At 43.5% G+C, this 18,952-nt stretch overlaps 1 protein-coding gene across 1 annotated transcript in view; it reads right to left on the reverse strand.

The window, feature by feature from the left end:
* Positions 1–18,952, reverse strand: part of Peli2 (pellino E3 ubiquitin protein ligase family member 2) — a 145,021-nt gene that overhangs the window by 80,039 nt on the left and 46,030 nt on the right. Inside the window, exon 2 of the mRNA XM_034499095.2 lies at positions 17,351–17,480. Within this exon, the coding sequence (XP_034354986.1) occupies positions 17,351–17,480 (130 nt within the window). The remainder of the gene's footprint in view (positions 1–17,350; positions 17,481–18,952) is intronic.

Consider the following 18,952-nt stretch of genomic DNA (forward strand, 5'->3'; position numbering starts at 1 on the left):
ACCGTGAGCTTCAGACAGCTATGGTGAACAGATGCCTGGGAAAACCACTTCAGCCTCAAGCCAGTTGTTAGGGGAGACGGGCTGATGGCAGAAGAGTGCCAAAGACGGCAGTGAAGCAAGGACGGGAAGGAGTCCGGCTGTGGTGCTCCCTCTGCACCAGCATCCCTGCTGGACTGTGGTGCTCCCTCTGCACCAGTATCCCTGCTGGAAAACTGAGGACAGAAAAATAACAGGAGGCAAATGTAAAGATACGATAAGCAACAGTAAAAAGTAAAACAAGCAGACAAATAAAACCCACATGTTTAGAACCCCATTTCCCAGAGAGAAGCCAGAGAGAGGTTGTTCACTCTCTAGATTTACTTATCTCTGCCACACATCTGATTTCCACTTTCATAGACACCAAAAAACGTTTTTGCTAAAAGCTTCAGGCACACATCAAAAAAAAAAAAAAAAAAAAAAAAAAAAAAGGCATTAAATTAACAAGCATCAGGTTTATAGTTTTAGATTAAACTCCCATCAAAAGGGAGTGAATTCTGCTGCATTCATTAGGGTCATCACTGCACATGGTAAAGGATGGTGTGCTTTAATTCCACACAGGCGCTCTTGGGTTCCAGGAACAGGGACAACACTGTTATCTTCTTATACTCTCCTACATAAAGAGCAAGATCTTAAACACCAACCCATTATGGTTCCCCACATGACTTCGTGGAGGTGTGGAGAAATGGGGAAAGCGGTTGGGAGCATCATGTGGCAGACGGCTGTATGCTAGTTAAGATCACTGGCTGGGTAAAGCCACGATCCTGAGCAGAGCACAGGTCTGTGAGGAAGAGTTCCATCCTTGGCATGAACAGTCTGTGGCTTGGAGTCAAAAGGAAACTGCGAGGGGTCCATTCATTCATCCAGAGACCACAAGAAACATGGACACCTGAGATCATGAGGGTGTCAAACAGAGTGCAGAGTCTGGGGACTCCCTGGGCACAAGAGAAAAGAAAAGCAGCATACCACCATGTTCCCCATCCTGATAATAAGGAACTGGAGAAGGAACTGACTGAAGACAAGAAGCACATCTATGGCCAGATATTGAGATGAAAAACAGGTTTTGCTCCAGTACAAAGAAGGGCAGACATACATTAGCCAATGCACCACCAGGATGGGGCATGAATGGGCACCAGACCAGCGCCCCCATTTCCAGTCAATAAAAAGCGTTTTAATCTCAGCTGCAATCCGTGAGGGCTACATATGGGTTCCTAAACTTAGAATCCATTACTACTTTAGTTTTAAAAACTTTTATCAGCTCAAACCAAGTCAAGACCCTAACAAGATATAAAATAAATAAATAAAGAGTCTGAGGCTTAATCAAGATAGTGGTGGCCACCAGCATCTACAGGACCTTAGAGTCTTTGGGGGAGCCTGAGAGACCCACGGAGGCTTCAAGGGGAGAGGAAGCTTTGAAGAGGTCTGATCTCAGGAAACACTAAAAAAATAAAAATAAAAATAAAAATAAACATAAACATAAAAAAAGGGCAGGTCTTAGGGAACGATGCTTATAAAAAGCAGTTTCATGAAATTTGAGAAAGAAAAAAAAAAACATGGCAGAGCAATCCATGCTGCTCGCCTGCTGCAGGAGGAAATCGCAGGGCCGCAGCACTGGCCATGGGCTGCCTGGTGAGCTGGCACCAAGGTGCGCAGCAGCCTGGAGCTCTTGTGGATCCTGGCAGTGGATACACTGCCCAACAGCAAGATCACCCTGACTCTAGGTACCAACAGGGTATCTGAGATGAGCCTCAGAAAGAGTTTAGTATTTATGGTGCTTTGGAAACCAGAAACCTGGAACCAGACCAATATTGGTTGCAAACTGCTTTCCCCCCGATCCCCCAAAAAGTAAAATGCAGCAGTTTGCAATGTCACTTTGATGGATGAATGTGAGTGAAGAGGTGGTGACAATGGCGGAACGGAGAGGCAGAGCTGGAGACTCGGGAGCACGGCTGTGGTGGACAGAGGAGCATGTCTCTGCCGATCAAGGCTAGCAATGTGACGTGCAGCAGCCTGGAGCTCACACAGACTCTGCCCTCGATCATCTGCCCAGCCACACAATCCTCCTGACTCTGAGCAACAAGATATCTGAGATGAAGAATGGTTCATTTTCTGGGTTAAGCCTCCTCAGAAGATTTCCGTGATCCCTGCTGCTGCCAGAGACCATGTTGGTGTCTGTGATCCATGCTGCTGACAGGGCCAGGATCATCTCCATGGTTTGTCATGCCATCACCTGAGACCATGTTGATATCCATGGTACATGCTGCTGCAGCTGAAGGCCATGTTGATGTCCACTGTCCATGTTGCTGTGTGGGCTGGGGAGCAATTGTATGGTCCGTACCCCCCACTGGAAGCCATGTTGATCTCCAATGTGCATGTCACCACAGGAAGCCAAGTTGATGTCCTTGGTCTGTGTTGCTGCCTGAGGCTAAGCTGGTGTCTGTGGTTTGTGCTTCCACCAGAGACCATGTTAATGTCCATGATCAGGGCTGCTGCAGGAGATCATGTTGATGTCTGTGGTCAGTGCTGTGGCTCTGGATGTGTTGGTGTCTGCTCTGTGCTGCTGCTGGAAACCATGGGCAAGTCCACAATCTGTGATGCCGCTGGCCGTCAGGGACACGGAAGCTTCTTTTGCAGTGGTGTTGATGACTGCAGACTCATAATTGAGAATGAGAGACACTGAAAGCTTCTGTAACAACTGTCCACCCCACCCCCACCCAAATAGAAACAATCCACACAGGAAACCATTGATGAGAAGACTGAAAAACTGTGGCAAAGATTCGGAAGTGCAGATCTTCACAGTTGATGTGGCTTCAGGAAAGACCAGGGGCCGGTTGGGGAACGACTCAGTTGTTTTTAAGAAGCTGGCCATTGGGAGGTTGGGGGGAGTCTGACCATGCTCCAGTGAGTATATAGGCAACACAAATTGGACCTGGTGTTTTTTCCTTTTGGAGGGAAGAAGTTGAAGATGGGAGGGTGGACCTGGGAAGGAATGGGAGGTGAGTGTGATGGGTGCACTGTATGAAATCTCCAAGTAATCAATAAAAGTATCATGTTAGGAAGAAGAAGAGCAGCCGCAGCAACAGTGGTAGTAGCAATAGTATATTCATGACATTACAAAACACAATGTTTGCATTTGCCACATGTCAAGGGTAACACGTCCACAGAAATCATGTGTGGGCACATCCCAAGGTAGTCGACCGCGTAACAGCTACTTGTATGGCTCTTACATCTTCTTAGGGTTTTTAATATAGAGGTCAGTCAAGTATTTGAGTGGATGTATGTGGTTTCTGTCTAATACTGCTCAATTTTATACAAGGTACTAGAGCATCTGTGAATTTGGTACCTACAGAGATTCCCAGACTCAATGCCCTATGGATTCCCAGGTAAGCCTCTGCCTCCATTTTATTTAAAAGGGGGGGGGGGGAGGCTTAAAGTTACTGTCTTAGTTAGGGTTGTACTGCTGTGAACAGACACCATGACCAAGGCAACTCTTATATGGATGACATTTAATTGGGGCTGGCTTACAGGTTCAGAGGTACAGCCCATTATCATCAAGGCGGGAGCATGACAGTGTCCAGGCAGGCATGGTGCAGGAGGAGCTGAGAGTTCTACATCTTGTTCTAAAGGCTGCTCAGAGAAGACTGGCTTCCAGGCAGCTAGGATGAGGGTCTTAAAGCCCACGTTCACAATGACACATTTACTCCAACAAGGTCATACCTACTCCAACAAGGCCACACCTCCAACAGTGCCACTCCCTGGGCCAAGCATATTCAAATCACCACAATCCACTCGCTGGCCCCCATAGGCTTGTTCAAATACGTGAGTCTATGTAGGCCATACCTAGCCATTGCATAATAAAAAATACATTTAGTCCAAGATCTGGATCACAAGTGTGCTGTCCATTTTGAGATTGTAGTTCATTCCACATTAAAAATCCAAACTATTTCTTGTTCAACTCCAAACAGAAACAATAAGCTTAGATGAGTGGGATCCTGCCCAGAGATCACCACTCCCTTAACCTCTTTATCTCCTTGAATACAATATTCAGCTCTATTACACTTCCTGGTGCCCTTTTATTACTTTAAACTATGCATTTTTGTATTTTAGATAGTATAGAATTATACAGATAATAATTACTAGTGGTCAATGGGCATTTACAGTATATAAAGGTTATTCTTTAAGAACCTTACATGCACATGGTTTACAACTTGAAAGCTGGATAAATATTTATTCTCTCACTTGAGAACTGAGTATCCGAGGGTTGTAGTGGTTCTCACTCAGCCACAGAAGGGTTGGGAATTCAACCTGGAGACTTTAATTCTAGATTCCATACTGACTAAAGGTTAACAGCCTGAAGTGTTCCTTCACTGCCATCTAGGACTCCCAAGATGAGCAGTGTCTGGGGACCTCTTTGGCACTCATGACTGAGGATGGATATCCCTGGGATCTAGTGAGTGGAAGCATTCTCCACATTGAGGAGTCAGTTAGTCTAAGCTGCCCTTCACTTTGGAGTAACCCTCTCTCCTGTCCCGGTGGGAATGCAGAGCAGAGAGCATGCACTGAAACTTACAACAACAAAAGATGAAGCGCAAGTTCAGCAGGATGACTGCAGTGTTACTCAACTGTTCGAAACAAACAAGAGCAACAGCAAATTAAAAAAACAAAAGTATTAACACTAAAACCAAAAATGAAAGTGGTAACCAGAGTCAAAATTTTAAAGCTGATTTTGTATTATAATTCAAGCAGGGAAGTTCTCAAGCCCTTGCATAGTCAGTAAAAAAGAACAGTTACTGGTTCCCTAGAGCCTACCTGGTAGGCAGGGTATGTGTATACTGTCCATCCTTCCTGATCCTCACCAGCCACTCTGGAAAGACACACTTAGAGAGCATGCCCTAAGCCTCACAGCCAGCAAGGAGCAGAGCCAAGAATCCAGTCAGTAGCTCCCACACTGGTCCACACCATCTGCGACTCCTAAGTCAAGCTACCTTCAGACCTCACAAACTTGTCAACTAAGGGAAACATGGTTATCCGTGAGCATTTTTCAGAGGAAAACAGCAACATACCACAGTCTTAAAAGAGTAATATAGAATTAGAGTTTTCCCTGGAATATTCAGCTCTACAAAATTATTGTTGTTTTAGCAAGTTTACCCATTTTCCAAATGAAAATAGATTTTTACTTCCAGCAAAAGATAGATTTCTACATTGTTGCAGGCTTAGACATAAATACTGGTAGCTATGATTAACTTGTATTTATCTTGGCTTTACATCCTAAGGTGAAATAGCTTTTAAAATACCAAATACCAGAAATCAAAAATATAACTGGGATTTTAGTGCTATCAAAACTTTTAGGCATATTAGTTATTAGAATAATAGTCACACAAAACGTTTAACAATAAACAAACTCCTGCATCCAACACAAGAGTATTTCATTTACAAATATGATACTACATCAAAGGAGTCAGAAATAGAGACGCTCACATAGTGAGCCCACCTGTGGCTTCCGGGTCGGATGGTGGTTACCTGGTTACTGCTTGGGTTGGACAGTAGCCAACAGGGGAGCAACAGGACCTCTGGTGCTCTGGCAGGGCTCTTGATCTGCGTGTTGTGTACAGGTGTTTGCTTTGTGAAAAGTCATCAAATTACACATGTAAAATGTGTGCATACTAAGAAAAAGTCAAAATAAATGAAATATACTAGATCTGGGATATACAGAAGGATGTGTGCCTATAATGTATGAGATCCTGAGCTAACACTCAGTATCACATGCTAAGCACAAGGAACAAGAAATTCAAATACTAGGTAAGATCTGTTTGCCAGAAGTATCATTCAACTCACTGAAGAAAAGCAGATTCAACATAAGTTCTACTTTGTTTGTAAGACTTAAGTATTCGGATGATCCAGTATGGCACTATGGGGCAAGCAAGTGAGGACCAAGCTCATAACAAATTCAATCCATGGGACCCTTGTGGTAGAAGGAGAGAGGTGGTTCCCACAAGCTGCCTTCTGACCTCCATACATAAACTATGACATGTGTGACTAAACACACACAGAGTATTTTTTTAAAATGACATTCTTTTATTTATGAGACTAGGCTACAAAGGATCATAACTGTGGTAGTTAATGTTGGTTGTCTAGATCAGGAATTAACTAAAAAGCAAGCACGGGGCACTCCTATGAGGGATTTCCTTGGTCAGGCTAGGTCAAAGAGGAAAGACACACCCTGATATAAGTGGTATCTCCCTTCACAGTTTGCCTGCCTGCATTCATCTTGCTGGCAAGTTCACCTATCCTGTTGCCAACACTGTTGTGTCTCTTTCCAGGTTTCCCTTGTAGACTGAAGACCAGAAGCTCCCCAGGTATCTTCCAGGCCTTCAGCTCCAAACAGGGACTGCTGAGACAACCTGCCACATGGTCTGAGCAACTGCCATACTCTGCCTGTCTGCTGTGCATCAGCCATTGTTAAACTACTCGGGCTGTGTCATGCAGGCTGATCTAAGGATCCTCCTTTTAATACACACACTCATTCTATGGGTTCTGTCCCTTTAGAGAACCCTGACTAATACAGTAATAAAAATGATTTAAAAAAAAAAAAGGTTGATGGAAAAGATTGCTGATATCCAGGTTAACAGTTCCAACCAGACATTACTATTATGACCAACTTCGAATATGCTTATTTTTTTTTAACATCTAATTCGTTCATGTTTGACAATGGTATAACTCTACATGGAGAAACATGCAGAACACCTCTTCTGTTCAAAATGCAAGGAGTGAAACTCAGCTGGCAGATGAAGAGTGCCTGAACAATGAACTGTGCTGGGCCAGGCCAGATGCACCTTCCCTTGAGTAGGCCGTATCACAGCATTCTCTTCGTTGACCGCGCTCTCCATGAGAAAATCCACTGACCTCCAAAGTTAGTACACCCAGTGATTCAGACACTGCTTCATGGTAATGCTTCGCTGCTAGGAGCTAAAAAACTAATAAACTTAAATTATCAAGTTCACAGAGGAAGCCTATGTCCAAATTCAGTGTCAATTTTAACCCATCAATACACTTTAGCTAAAAGTTTCTTACAACATCTCAACAGCCAGTACATTAAGTGTAGGTGCCAGGTTTCATGAAACCAGAGCCCATTATGACTTTTTTATGAGTAATTCTTTCCAGAGACCACATCACTAACATCAGTGTACATTAGGCAATTGCTACTACTACTGTATAGCAGGCAGCTGATGCATTCCATGTATTTCTTTAGTCACTAGCTGGCAGACCTTCAGGATAACCTGCTGTCTCAGGATAGGCCCAAAGCAGTTAACAATGTCTGTGTAAGCGCTGAACACATGGAGCTAGGCAACAGGAGAGCAGAAATGCACACATTCCTGCCTCTGAGGAAAGCCAGTCAGCAACTCTAACATAGCATAGGTGCTCAGCAAACACTATATGGGCTCAGAAAGGACTTCTCTCTGAGGCTAGGGGAGGAGACTCAGTACAGGCTAGTAGATGAGACTGAAGCATATGTTAACAAACAAGGATGTTACTGACAGAAGCACAGAATTGTAGGGGGAAAGGCTTTTGGGGGAGCAGAGAGGAAGAGAACAGTGTGAGGAGCTCAGGGGGCAGCTGGAAATGGAAAGAGAATACAGTCCAAACACCATCTCTGCTCGCTCAGCAAGACAAAACCGAAGGGTTCAGAAGCCATGATTTCCTCATCTAGAACACAGATGCTGTCAACCAAACACACAAATATTAGTAGTACTGGACACAGTCACACAAGGTTTCAAAGAGGCTGAGATACTTTCGCAAGAAACGTGTGCTCTGAAAACACAAGGGTCTAACCTGATGGCAGTCATTCCTAGCCATCCCCTGCTCCCCTGTGCAGTCCATCACCGTTTTCAGCTGCACTGGACTCTTTTCCCTGCACCTGTACAGCATGCTATCGTAAACACCACTGCAAACAGACTAGCTATTATTGAAGCCAAGCCTCCATTGCTGATCCTTCTGTAGAAGGGCTCTCTGCAGAACACACGGTTTCACTAACCACTGGTGCTGCCAATTCAACTACAAGGCAGCTTCCAATTTCAATTGCATGTGTGCACGCATGTGTGTGTGTGTGTTCATTTTGTACACAAGTTGAATGTGCACATGGCAGCCAGACATTGACATCAGGTGTCTTCCTCTACTTTTATCCATTTTACTTTTTAAGACAGGTCTCTCCTCCCCAGATTGCCTGGCCAGCACATTCTGGGGAGTTGCCCTTCTCTGCACCCCATGGCAGGTCACAGATGTGCTGACGTGCTGGTGCACTGGGTGCTTATGTAGGTGCTGGATCTAAACCCGGGGTTTTGTTCATGAGCATCGAGCACTTTTCCCACTGAGCGGCTCATCAGCCTGGCAGCTTCCACTCTTATGAGCAAGAATTGTATTAACTCACTTTGTCATCACGGCAGCCCTTGTCTGGCAATGAATGGGTTTTCTAAGCCACACTTCCAGTGGGGAAGACAGTCAGAAGCAAGCCTTGCTCAGTTTTGGTCCCTGTTCTCTAGGGGATTCACTTTGCAACAAGAGGTCCACACTCTGGGGCCCTGGGTAGCGCACACACCTAGTGAAATGAGTCAACTTGCCAAGGTTGATTTTGTTTGTTTTGTTTTGTTTTGTTTTTGACACCTTAAAAATGCAGTCTAAATAAAGATCCTCTGAATTTTTAGTGCCCACTGTTTTCAAAGGGGAAAAAGACCCCCTTACTCAACAAAAAGACGGTTCTAAGTGACCAACTGGATCATAATTCAGCTAAGCTTGATTAATAGCATAATTATAGGTAAAACCATTCTCCAACACTGATATGTTGAAACAAGTCAATGAAATTTTCCTTCAAGAACAACACAAATTATTTTTCCAACTAATACATGCATTGAGTCAAAATTGTAATTATTGTATAAGTGTAATGTAGATAATTACAGTGTTAGTTAAAGACGCCAAGTGCTTGAATCAAGATTTCCTGTTTTAATTCTTTGTATCCAAAATTGTTCATCATCTCTCAATTGTCATTTTTTCCTCAATATCTTCATTTCCTCTAACACAAGTCTAAGAGCTAATCACAAATACAGGCATTCTGTACTGAATCCCCCAGAAAACAGTAGGGCTAAGTTTTCTCTTGCTGCTCTAACAGATCATCAAAGGCCTCTGCTGCTAAAACCACACTAAATTTCCCAGTAGATGTGTCCGCCAGTATCCAGCAGGAGCCCTGGATTCTCTGCCAGAATCACACCAGGCAGACCACAAGGAGTGAGCGAGTTCAGGGAAGACTCGTTCTAAGCCATTCAGGTTGACTGCAGTCCCTATGATGGTGAGACTGAAGTTCTGGTTTTCCTGCTGGCTGACAGGTTTGTCCCCAGCTTCTAGAGGACGCAGGCACTCTGATTTATGGTCTTCTTCCTCTACCTCAAAGCTCCCTTTGCCCCTCTGCCCTCATCTCCCTCTAAGCTATTCATCAAAAACCCTCCCTTCCGCTGTTAAGGGCCCTTGTGATTACACTGGGCCATCTGGATAATCCATGATAATCCCTCTTAAAAGTTCCTGCCTTAATTTTATGTGCAAGGTTCCTTTTGCCATGAATGCATCCAGAATAAGGCACAGGCCCCCTGCATCCAAATGGGGTAACTACCTATAGAGTGCATACAAGAGAATCTCTCTTTTATTTGAAAGCTTGGGTTCTTCTAGTCACACTACACAGCAAAGCAGAGTCACACACACAGTTGTTAGCACTTGAAAATATGAAACAAGTGTTGGAACACACACAAAAAAACATTAGAGCTAAACTTTTTAATTGCTGAAACTAGGAAAATCCCAGTATTCCAAATCAATACATCACTCTTTTGGAAGTACTCAATGTAGGAATTTTGAATCAGACTTCTAATTTTAATTTGCAATATATTATACAATATATTGAAACCTACTTGAACGGCTCACAAAAGGCTACAGAAGAGTACTGATAAGGAATTATGCTGTTTCGAATTCTAAAACTGCAAGTAACGCTGGTTTTAAATATTTAAACACATTCCCATACATTTCCAAGTATCTATACCATGAAGCTATACACTCAGGTGTGGCAGGCAATGGCATCAATCATCCTTCCAGTCATCCCACTAATTTCCAAGCCATCTGTTAATTCTTAGAGATTGTTAGCATGATCCTTTCTTTGACGTAGTTGCCCACGTGGCGCAATGTCTGAGCTAGGATTTGACTAAAGACACCAAATTCTTCCACTGCTCCAGTTAGTTGAAGGGAGAAGGCAAATGAGTTTGAACACACAAGGACCCTGCTGGGGCTGGATCAGCAGCTCCTAGCCCCTAATCCACATTCAAATGCCCCTGCTTTCATCCTAACCACAATGAGATTTTTCACACCTACTATTTCCACCACCACCTAAGCCATGAGAACCACTTATTAGGATTTTTACTTTCGCTCTACAGTATTCCATAAAGAGCTGGTCAAGTCATAGGAATTGACGAATTTAAAGATGCTGTTAGAAGTTAATAATGCATTACTCATATTTGTTACCCATATAAAGTCCATGCTCCTGTAAGCTGTTGGATAATTTAATATTTTCCTCCTGGAATTCTTACTTTTATTTCTTTTCAGATTTGGTTCTTATACATTCTGACTCACTACCACACTTGCCTCTGTTTGGTTTTATATGTGTTTTACCATCAAGTACCTATCAACTGACTCTGGCCATGTTGGCATTACAACTTCTTATTCTTAAAAATAAAGAAAAACTTCCCGTAACATCAGTCACACTATCACCCACCAAGGCCAAACCCTTACCCTTAAAATCTCTGCACAAGTGAATCTCCAAGCCTTGGTAAGACATCAGAACTAAGTCTACACAAGTCCCCACAGGCTGCTCATCAAGGCTCAATTACCTTACATTGCAACTCCAGGTCCTTCAGAATGCTATTTAACTCTACTGCGTATTTGATGTGAAGTAACAAATCTTTTCAACATAAAATGTTACAGGGTTTCCTTAGTTCTTCTTCCAAATCATCCACGCACAGCAAAACAGCAGGGAGACAGCATCCAATGAGAGATCCTTCTCCCCAGCTCCTTACATCATCTGTGCAAAGTCCACAAGGTTCTCCTGTAAGTATGGCTCCTGGAAACCATTTTTCTTGAATTATTCTTGAGAACCACAGTAAAGCTTAATATTCTTCAGATGTCACTCCTGCTGGCTCCATGAAATCAACAAAACCATTACAGCATCTTCAAAGTCTTCAGAATTGCATCTTAGATCGCTGGACCTCTATGTGAAATGTGTGGAGCTTCATCCTTGATGACTCAAATTTTACTGCTTTGGTTTTGTAAGTTTTCCAAAGGGTGTTTTTTCATCTCAGTAGATGTGTTATGTAACAATCGGAACCAAAGATTTAAACTGACATGATCATTTCCTACAAGAACTATACTGAAGTCCTGATACTCTGTCAGGTAATCAAGTGAACTGCCTGGCATGCTCAGACGCACTGTCTTTGCTCTACCAACACCCATTAGGAAAGAGCTTCTGCAAGTTTCTACTTTAACCACTTAGAAGCTGACTCGTGCCTGTGTTTTTACTGAAGTAAGTAGTTTCTCATTCTAGAAATGACACAATTTGTTTTATGTTTGTATCCAGTAGAGAATCGAGATATATTCAGCTCTGGAGTCCATTACTTCATTATTTTCTTCTCTTAATAGGTTTAGAATATTCATACTTACAGTGCGCCTAAATGAAAGCCTTATCAAAACACTGTTGCCCGAACTATAGCATACTTCACTGAATTAACTAAATAATTTATAATAATTTCATTCATTAATTCTTGAACTTCTAACTATCAGAGAGTAGAGTGTGGTGACTCATACATGTAGTCAGGAGACTGAGGCAGGGGGTCAGTGAGTTTGGGACTAACCTAGACTACACATCATACCCTATCTTGCCAAACCAAACCAAACAAACACCACACACTACGAACTGAAGATTTATAACAAAATGACTATAAAGGAAGCCAAAATCAAGACTATGTAAAGCCAAACTATTTCAAAGTAGCACCAGTGAACAGTCTGTAGACACTGAGGAGCTGGTGCTTCTCCTGAAGCAGAGTCGGCTATGCTTTCCAGTGCCACCAAGATACACACTTCAAAAGTGGACCTCGATGAACCCTGAATATCAGCTCAAGCTATTGAGCTCTTAAGACTACATCAGCTTCACCACTTCCCACAGTCACTGTGATGCTGAGTGTCTGCACTGTACTGACTCAAACACACTGCTGCGGTGTGGATGTGGCCAGTCCCCAGACGCTTATGCGGTGGCAACTTGGTTCCTGGTCTAGCAATGCTGTATCTGGAAGGGGGAGGACACACGGGCACCACCCTCAGAATGGATGAGTATTGATCTTACAGAGTAGGTGAGGTCTCAGGACACTGGCTAAGTTCCCCTAAGAACCAGCACTGGGAACAACAGCTCCAGCGTGTCTGCTCCATTTCTTTCCTAGTATATGCCCCAACAGTAGTTGACCTGCTCCCCTCCTACATTTTCACCATAATGTGATTGACAGGATGCAGGGGTAAGCTGCCAGCACAGTTGAGACAAACAAATCTCTTCATAAGGTACCCAGCCTCACATATTTTCTCACAGCAAAGAGGGTAGAGACACAGACAAAGAGCAGCCCTGGCATGCAGTCATATTAATGAGACTTAATATCATTCTAAACCACTACTCAAATATTGATGATATTGTCCATTATGAAATATACTGGGAAGGGGGGGAGAGTTCCCAGTTAATTTTAGAAAATGAAGATATTCCCCAAAGGACATTTCTATAAAATATAATCTAAGAAAGAAAAAAGTATGATGTTTTCCTAGCAATGTTGCTAAATTTAACATGCAGCTGGTAAAAATATCCGTTATCAGATATTGGTACCATCACCACACCAGACTGTTTACTGGTAGAAAAAAACAGTATACTAGTCTCCCCACACTGTAAAAAGTAAATTCTCAGCTGTAACATGCCATTCTCTCAGTTTAACATTGCCCAACAGTTCCCACTCAGAGAAAGTCAAATCCTCTGGCTAGGCCCTAATCTCTTACATCCCTGGTTGGCTCCACCCCCAACACCTCCCAGTCAGCAGCAGCTCATATGCCTTCCACAGGGACTCTTCCCTGCCTGCCTGGTGCACACTGTGCCTTCCCCCCAACCCCCGGGCACTTCTCACAATGCACAGTTGCATATGTACTCAAACAACGCTCCACTGTTTGCCCACACTGGCCATCAGCTCTGTGCTGATGTGTTTGTTCGAGGCAGTCTATCCGATACCTGGCATGATGCCTGGGCGTGGAAGGTGCTGGATAAATATTTGTTGAATAAATGAATGGGTGAATAAAATATGAGGCCTTATGCCTCATATGTAACAGATCTACCAGAAGTAAAACAGGACTTCTGATACTTCTAACCACATTATATAATCAGAGAATACCTCTATCATTCCAAGAGCAAATATGTACACAAATAAAGATTATACAAATAGAGATTATACAACAATAGCATTGGCTTGCCATCAGAATCTGCCTCCACTTTAATGTTGGCATTCCTGGGCGACTAAGAGGCCCCGTCTCCCACTGACTTTACCACTGGCAGAGAGACATCTTTGTTCTACCCTCAAACAGAGAGACAGACGAAAGACACAGGACAAAGATGTCTGGACAAAGGTCAGGCCAGACAGCAGGTCACTGAAATGCAGGAATGAATAAACTGTAGGTCATCGTGGGGAGCAGGGGGAAGGGACAAGCTAAGCCAGAAACATCAACAGTGAAGACAGGAACGGCAGCAGGATGTAGTCGTGCCTAATGCCATGGCCGGGAAGACACGGAAAGAGTAATAAAGGTATTTAGGTACTATAAGTTCAGCTCCCCATATTGCCTGTCCACCAGACTACTGGCTTACCGACTCAGTTAAATACGTAAGCACAAAGAAACTGTAGCTGGAGCCCAGAAGCAGGGAGGCCAACAGGGCAAATGTGGCAGTAGGGGCAGCACCGCCACACAGACAATGGTGTGCATCTGAGAGGCCCAGGAGGGCAGAGCCTGTGACTGAGGTCTGGGTCCCTGAATGGAGAAACAGATCCAACCCCTATTCACGCTGCAAATAATATTCTGTAGTTCCCAGGCACAAAGCCCTTGAGGCAGTAGCATGAGGTACAAAGACAAGTAAGGCTGCCACAGGGCAGTGGTTGCCATCTGCACCCCCACCACACACACTATGTCCCTGGTCTCTCTCCCTTGGCCATGGCAAGGCCATGCTGAGCCCACCAGATTCTCTCCTAAAAATGCAAACCTTTAGTAGGGAAATGGGATGGTGAATACAAGTCACTGAATAGTGAAGGAACCACCATATTAGTAACTTCCCTTGGGACGTGCACTGTCCTCCGGAAGCACTGGACTCTCAACTTCTGCCCTATCTCTCATGGTTTCTCTCCTTTCTGTCCCCCCTATTTCTTTCTTTAGCGAGAATTTGCTTGTAACCAAAATACACTATGGCTCCTGCTTATTACTGCCCATTTGCTTAGCTTGCAAATGAGAATCCATCCCAAGACTCTGAGAAAATATTTTGTTTTCCAGATTACAGACGGTCAAGAACAATTAGTACTGTGAGTAATGTGTTTAAGTGCAGACTTGCACAACTACTAAGAGATAAATGATTTAAAAATCTTGAGGCAAAATGTAAGCATGTAAGAAAAATAATGAAAGCTAAAACGGGCGGTAAGAGAAGGCGGGGAGGGGAGAAAGAAGAGCTGCGTGCCCATAGTCCCCAGAGCCAGCTACAAATTTGTTACATTTCATCACAGAACGAGCTTGGATAATCAAAGCAAAATCTCTCTAAGGTGAGTATGTGAGTGTATGAGTGTGTGTGTGATTGTATGAGTGTGTGTGAGTGTGAATGTGTGTGTGAGTGTGTTTGAGTATATGTGATTGTATGAGTGCGTGTGTATGTGAGTGTGTGTGAGTGTGTGTGAGTGTGTGTGTGTGTGTACGTGCACATGTGTGCGCATGCATGTGTGCATGTTTTCTTAGGGATCAAACTCAGGGCCCTGCACACACTAAGCGAGTCCTCTATCACCATGATCCAGCCCCAGCTTTCTATAGCTTTTGTCAACCATTTTATCAACATTAAAACTCGTGGTTTTAAAAGGAAATAATGGGTGCATGATGTGAAGTTCCCAAAGAAAGAATAAAACTGTTACGTTGAAAAGGAAGGGAATAATAAATAGTACAGATCCAAAACAAGACAAGGAAGACACAAATGTCTACGGCTCTACAAAGTTAAAAGGACCATATTTATACTACAAGAATATTTTTGGCACTCGTCGTGTGCTCTCAAACATTTGTCTTGTTTTCCCTCTTCAAACACTCTGACATGTCCTGCGCAGGATGCAGTGCTCATCCCCAGCAGATGGTGCTGTTTAGGGAGCTTGCAGAACCTGGGAAGGGAGGCATGGCTGGCCGGGAGTCAACTGGAGGCAGTCCTATGTGCTCAGCTTGTTCCCAGCACCATCTCTGCCTCCTGATTCACCACACAGTAACAGGGTTATGGTACAAGAGCTAGCCACACTTGGCCACTGTGCCTTCACTGCCACCATAACTGGCATCTCCTGAAACAGAGCCAGAATAAAGCAAATTGTCGGACATTTTGTCAGTGGTGGGTGGGAAGTAACTAAGACAGACTACAAAGCCTTTCTCATGTCCTTGACCACTGAAGAGCTTGCTGCTATTCCCTCTCTTCCAATTGGTTCAGGTCCTGGTGAAGCCAGGTTTACTATAAATGTCATGTCATCTCCCAGCCTTCACTGCTGCTCTCTGTAGTCAACCTTGCCCAGTCAACACTACTCTTTCCCATGTTTTTGGTCCCTGGTGTCTTCTTTTTTGCTCACTTGTCACTATCAGCAGGCCGCTGGAGCTGGTACATTCTATCAGACCCTCTCCAAGGCCCTGTGTCAGGGATTCTAAAGCAGCCAAGTATCACAGGCTGATCACAGTTAACACTGTGCATAAACACTACACTTGATTCCAAGGAAATGTCATGTTCTCTGAAAGTTGGTGTTCAGTAAAAGCTGAATTAATGTTTGACTTGCCCAGATTGTTCAGAGCCATAATCACAAACACATCCAGTAACCCCATAAGAAACATTGCACATTAATATTTTATTAAAAAGGCAGGTATTATATAGCAAACAACTGATTTTATTGAAAGAAAAGTGTAATATGTAAGACCAGTCATAGTGTAATATTAGTGTAATAACTTGCCAACCAGGCAGGAAACTCAAGATATTTTTCTTGCTTATGTATTAGAGGACACATGATTTAATCCTTTAAAAAATTAACATTTCATTTACTTCAAACTTTGTCTAAGTTACTGTTTTATTACTGTGAAGAAACACCATGACCAAGGCAACTCATAAAAATTTACTTGGTGGTCTGCTTACAGTTTTAGAGGGTTAGCCCATGCCCATCACGGCTGGAAGCAGTCAGGCACTGCACAGGAGCAGGAGCTGAGAGCTTTACATCCTGACCCACAGGCAGCATGCACAGAAAGAAAACAGGCCTGTCACAGGCTTTTGAAACCTCAAAGCCAACCCTCGGTAACACACCTCCTCCAATAAGGCCACACCATCTCATCTTTCCCAAGGAGTTCCACAACTAGGGACCAAGTTCAAATACATGAACCTAAGGGTGTTATTCTTATTCAAACCACACGAAGATACTGGAAAGAAATAAACACAGGGAACATACTATACCACTTAGACCTGTGTACTTCACATTGAATTAATCAAGCAAACTCAATTCCCAGAAACATGTAGACAATGTAACAACATGCTGCTTCAACCGACAGAAGGAAACAACAGATTTTTGGGAAGTTTAGCCCCAGATCTAATGCAGAAATTCTTTAAGATAAAAAGCATCATGTAACTTCCTTCAAACACAGCTGTAACCTGATGAAGCTGGCCGCCTTCTTTCCAGTGTACAGACTGCTGACGTCCCCTGCTCACCCCTCCCCACCAGCCATCCTGCAATGTCTCCCGATACATTTGAGCACTGGGGAGTGGGAAGGAGGATGTTGTGGGCACCTAGTGGGTCAAGGTCAAGCGTGCTGCTAAACATCTCACAGTGCACATCACAGCTCTTCACAAATACTCCCCAGCCTCTCGTAGCTTAGACGCTATCCTACATAAAGAAAAAAGTCCAGAGGAAACAGCAGCTGACAAGAAATATGAACATCGCCATTTGCCTCCACCACCTACCTTGGATGCCTGGGGTGTGGAGACCACGTGGATTGTGCTGGGTTTGACACCGTTGGCCTTGGTCCGCTTATAGAGGGCGAATCTGCTTTTCCTCCTGCCCCTATCACCATTAGGTAAAGCACCATTGTACCTACAGTAGAGACAACAAAAGTGTTCAGTTGCTTATAAGTTTTAAAAATGTTAGTGTGAGCATTGGTGCAAGAGGACAGGAACGGCCAGAAAGCTGCTCACTGAGCCCCCACGGTGCGAGCAGACTTCAGTTGTAATAAAGGCCAAACCACTTCCAGAGACTTCATTTAAAATTACTTGACGGATAAGTAATTATAGGTTTCCTATTCTATAAAGACAGACTCCTCAAATCTTTCTCAGAAGAGACCAGGATATGAATAAGCAAGTGCGCACTCTGCGGAGGCTGTACAAGCGCTGGCTGGACTCGCTAGCGCCATTCTAACAGACCTCAGAAAACCACTTGAGAAGTGTTTTAAACGAACTCATTAGGAAAGAGTATGCTAATTAAGCCTCATTTCTTACTCTCAAATCATGTTAATGCTTTCTGTAAGATCTTTATTCACAAAAAGACTAAATTTAGTCACTTCCTTCAGAGTTTTGAAGCCCGTATGTATTCTCATTTGTTTGAACCCTACACTGCTAAGTTAACAGGGAGAAAAAAAAAAAAAAAACCACCTCGTAAAAATTATACATGAGTTTTACCCTGCTCTAAAAAAACCTAGACGGTAAACAAGTCTTGAGGTAGATTGCTTACATTTAGCTAATGCCAGAGTTTCAAGTTCAGGATTGCAGCTGACAGCTTGGTTTCAACTGCATGTACTAACCATGGCTTAACTACTAATCTCTGAATGTTTTAACCAGCTTCCCATGTGGCCATTTGGATTTGACTAAGACTCTTTGCTGGCACCATGGAAGAGCTTCCTCCCAAGAGAAGATGTGAAAGAGAATCATATAAAATTTACCAGGATAAACACAGCTGCTCTAAGGTCCTCTGAGAACACTAAAGAGAAGGGCCTCAGCTCTGGTGGCCTGTGCCTACTCTGTCTTATCCAGCAGACCCTTGGCTTGACTCCTCTCCCTCTGTGCAGAAGATAGGTATGGTGGAGGTGTGGGGTGAGGCCCCTGGGAACTGAACACACTGGAACAAAGGGGTCTGGGTGTATTTGTAAGGGCTGAGTCAATAACTCTACCAGACAGTGGTTTTACATTACGCCGAAGTTATTTGTACTGTGCCTGTCCTCTGTTTCCATGCCCACCCCAGCAGAATGCCAGCTACCTAAGGATGTCTCCAGAATAAAGAAAAAAAATTGTTTCAAGTTTTAGGAGTCTCTTTTTACCCTGAGGCAAAATTTTTAAAAAATGTACATTTTGCCTAAGTCTGCAATCACTAGTATCAAGTATTCGTGAGTAAAACAATCACCATAGACTTAGTTGAATATATTCTGATGCCACTTAACTCAGGATCAACAGCACACACACACACACACACACACACACACGTGTATGTATGTATGTATGTATGTATGTATGTATGTATGTATGTATTAAAGGAAACATGTGAACCAATTAAAGCCAAGATAGTCAACAACTTGG

The sequence above is a fragment of the Arvicanthis niloticus genome, chromosome 3 (assembly GCF_011762505.2).
Source record: "Arvicanthis niloticus isolate mArvNil1 chromosome 3, mArvNil1.pat.X, whole genome shotgun sequence".
Lineage (NCBI taxonomy): Eukaryota > Metazoa > Chordata > Mammalia > Rodentia > Muridae > Arvicanthis > Arvicanthis niloticus.